The sequence below is a fragment of the Diaphorina citri genome, unplaced genomic scaffold, assembly GCF_000475195.1.
Source record: "Diaphorina citri unplaced genomic scaffold, Diaci psyllid genome assembly version 1.1 scaffold88955, whole genome shotgun sequence".
Classification (NCBI taxonomy): domain Eukaryota; kingdom Metazoa; phylum Arthropoda; class Insecta; order Hemiptera; family Psyllidae; genus Diaphorina; species Diaphorina citri.
In genome coordinates, this window is record NW_007465939.1 from 1 (window position 1) to 3,423 (window position 3,423).

Sequence of the window (3,423 nt, forward strand, 5' to 3'; positions counted from 1 at the left end):
TCTAACCAGCAATTTAGCGTTTACAAGGCAGACGCTCTACCCTCCAAGCTAACTAGGCTTCCTTCATAAAAAATAATAAAAGGAAAAACACGTTCACTTAACGGTCAAATTTTAAGAATGACCGAAACAAAATTGTATTGGGTAAAGGGTGAAAATGTACATATTCTTATCGACATTTATACCATGGCAATCATGAATAAGGATAACAAACATTTCAAATTACATGGTTAGAAATAATACTAAAGTACAAAGGTGTTAAAATGATCCCCTAATACAGCAAGTCAAACTTTGCTCCAAATTAAATAAGGGCTCAAATGGAGGTAGGAAAAACAGCCAAGATTTGAGCCTGCTACCTTCATGTTAAGTGACAAGGCCGTCTATCTCTTGTAGCTTTGATATATTCAGACCAATCTAGATTAACTTAACTTGGAAATTAGATGACCTTTGTAAAATAGAAGTGCTTCCTGATAGTGTTCTAACCAAAACATTTTTGAGCTATTACCGTTGATGTGGCCCCAAAACTGAAGGTAGTTAGTTATCTTCGCACTAAGTGTCATATCTGACACCTGTGCAGCAGATCTTCAAAATAGTAAAGCAGATTTTATCTACATAACAAGTAAACGTTTTCAAAGCCTCTTCTTTTAAACTGATAATTCTTCAAAGTGAAAATCAGATTCAAGAATCTACAGCTTTTTTATACTCTACATAATTTGTTTACAATAATTCAACTTGTGGTTTGGATTCCTCGCAGAGGACCCTGGTATTTACTCGTACACATCCTCCCTGTCAGCAATGTAACGGATGACATCTTTGACATGCAGCAGTTTCTCTGCATCTCTGTCGGGAATTTCAAAGCCTGAAAATCAAACAGTATTTGTAAATGAACTACATAATTATTAGATCTGACACTTTTGATTTAAAAGTTTCAAGTAGGTACATGGTACATACTACATAGGCAAACTGTGACCCTTGGAGGTTTCTCATATCACACTGTCTTGGGCTGAATATGCCCAATCTATTTGCCCCCCAAGGAGAGCTAGTTCCAAATATAAAATCTACGGTTAAGCATAACTATAAACTTAGAACAAAAGTTGAACATTTTTCCCCCACTAGTACAAAAGATACAATAATTTATTGTAACCTACCAAACTCATCTTCCATGGCCATAATGACTTCTACGTGATCTAGTGAGTCCAATCCTAGGTCATTGATGAAATGGCTTTCTGTTGTCAGCTGGAATTGAATAAAATTTGATCATTTCTAGGGGGGCACAAAAATTTTTAAACACTTTTCTTTCATACGTATGCAATGAAAACCAATAAATTACAAGATACTATTTCCCTTTCCCTCCAGTTAATCCTGAAAAATTGACTTATATTAACCAGTTCAAAAGATATTAAAAAATGTTTATGCTTGATGGAATATTTGAATTCCTTAAGTACCACAAAGATCTTAAAGGTAATATTATTGCACTAGTACCTAAGGTACCAATTTGAAGTGGAAATCATTCATGAAAAAATCACAATCAAAGAGACATGTCAAGAAATGGAATTTCAGTATGTATTCAATTTCATTATTAGATCACTTTCAAAATCCAAACATTCCAATCTAATGCAATGTTAACAAATAACATTGTAAGTAATAAATAAATTATATAAAACACAAGTGTTTCTACCTTGGCTGGATCAACTTTGTCATAAAGATTCAAAACTAGAAGTACTCTTTGTTTGATTTAGGTCAAGATCCAACGCCACGGTGGCTCTGCCGTACGTTTCTGAAAACACACATATTGTATAATTGAACAATTTAACAAAAGAAGATATAGATGTTTACCTTGTCTGCGGTAACTTTATCATAGGCTTTAACAACTTTGAGTACACGTTGGGTGACCTCATTGAATGTTGGTTTCCCTGGAGGCGCTTCATCAGCGATTCAAATGAAGATTTGCAATATGTCACCTTTAACAAATGGAAAATGATGGAACACTCTTACATGTGTATATTTTATTACAAGAAGATAGAGGAACTAACAACAGAGGTCTGATTATCCCAAGATTTAGGAGGACAGAATAGGAGGGAACCAACTGTTAAAAATAACAAACTCTCTCTGGAACTGACGCACATATACCTAGTATTTACAAGGCAGGGTGCACTACCTTCCAAGCTATCAACGACTGCAAGTAATGTATGACAGTTCTTAATGCCTGCCACTCATTCTCAGACTGCTGGAACATGTGTAGTGAAAAGATGCTTAGAGACCTAGGTCCCTTATACAGTCTTGAACATGAGTGGCTTGCCTAAAGCCTGAGTCTAAAATCTCAAGTAAGAGTGTTTTAGTAGCCCTTGTAGCATGTTTGGAAATGGAAATAAACACTTTCGTATGCTTGACTTGGAGGTAGTGTCTTAGATCTAAACACACATGCAGAATATTACAACTGTCAAATCAAGCTCTATCAATTTTTTCCCCAAAGTATCATCTTTACTTTTTAAAACTAGAGAGAAAAATATCTGGTAGTAAGCAGTTATTCAGAATTGTTATCAGAACGATGATTTTTGTACTTGTGAACCCTCAAACCTGCCAATGTGAGTTGGTGTACATAGAAACATCCCTGTCAAGCATAGACCAACTCGGAAATAAAGGGCCAAGAGTTTTCGTAAGTTTCTAATGGTATCTTATGAGGTACAAATTATGATTACTTACCGGTAAATTAATGGATACAGAGCTGGAAATACTTGGGTCCTACGAAAAATTTGTTTGGTTGAGACTTTTATTGGAGTGCTGAATATTTTCTCACAAGATTGAGCTTAGTGCTGATCGCACCACGAAACCCTTTGAAGAGGGGCCATTCTGTTCTGACTATATTAGCCTGCCTAAGGACCTCAAACCCACTGATATTTCACGATTTAGAAGAAAATTTCGGTAAATTTTAGACAATTTATTTCCACCATGCAAAAGGAAATTTTATCAGGGCCCTACCAACAAAGAGGTCAAAACTAGAATCGAAGCACTGAGCTATCAGCTGGATTGTTCTAGTACTTCCCATGACAACAACGTCGGCTCATGACGATCAATTTTTCAGGTGATAAAAAAGGTAAAAAAGGCTGGTGTTGATGTTCAGCCACTTGACTATCTACTGTCATCTAATGAAAATGCAGCGGGTCAAAACGCTCACCAACCTTATGAAGACAGATGACGGACGAATTTTCATTTCGATCGTAGGAATGACCTAAGAACAAGTCAATTTTCATGTTTCCTTTCCTCCGACTTTTTGTATTCTGGCTTGCTCCTAATCTTCAAGTCACAGAGTGATTTCTATCACTTAATCTATAAAGTACCTACCTCTAGTTGATCTACTATCACATCAAGTCAATGTCTCTATGAGTCACAGCCGATGCTGATGTTAGGATATCGTACCTAGTGACC

General features: G+C 36.1%; 1 protein-coding gene across 1 annotated transcript; it reads right to left on the reverse strand.

Moving 5' to 3' along the window:
• Positions 1 to 97: 97 nt before the first annotated feature.
• On the reverse strand, positions 98 to 1,929 carry LOC103524065 (acyl carrier protein, mitochondrial; the record flags this gene model as incomplete). The annotated part of the gene is made up of 3 exons (XM_008489072.2): positions 98 to 856; positions 1,146 to 1,233; positions 1,834 to 1,929. Coding segments are annotated over 3 exons (276 nt in total), but the record flags the coding sequence as incomplete, so codon positions are not given.
• Between the last annotated feature and the right edge of the window lie 1,494 nt (positions 1,930 to 3,423).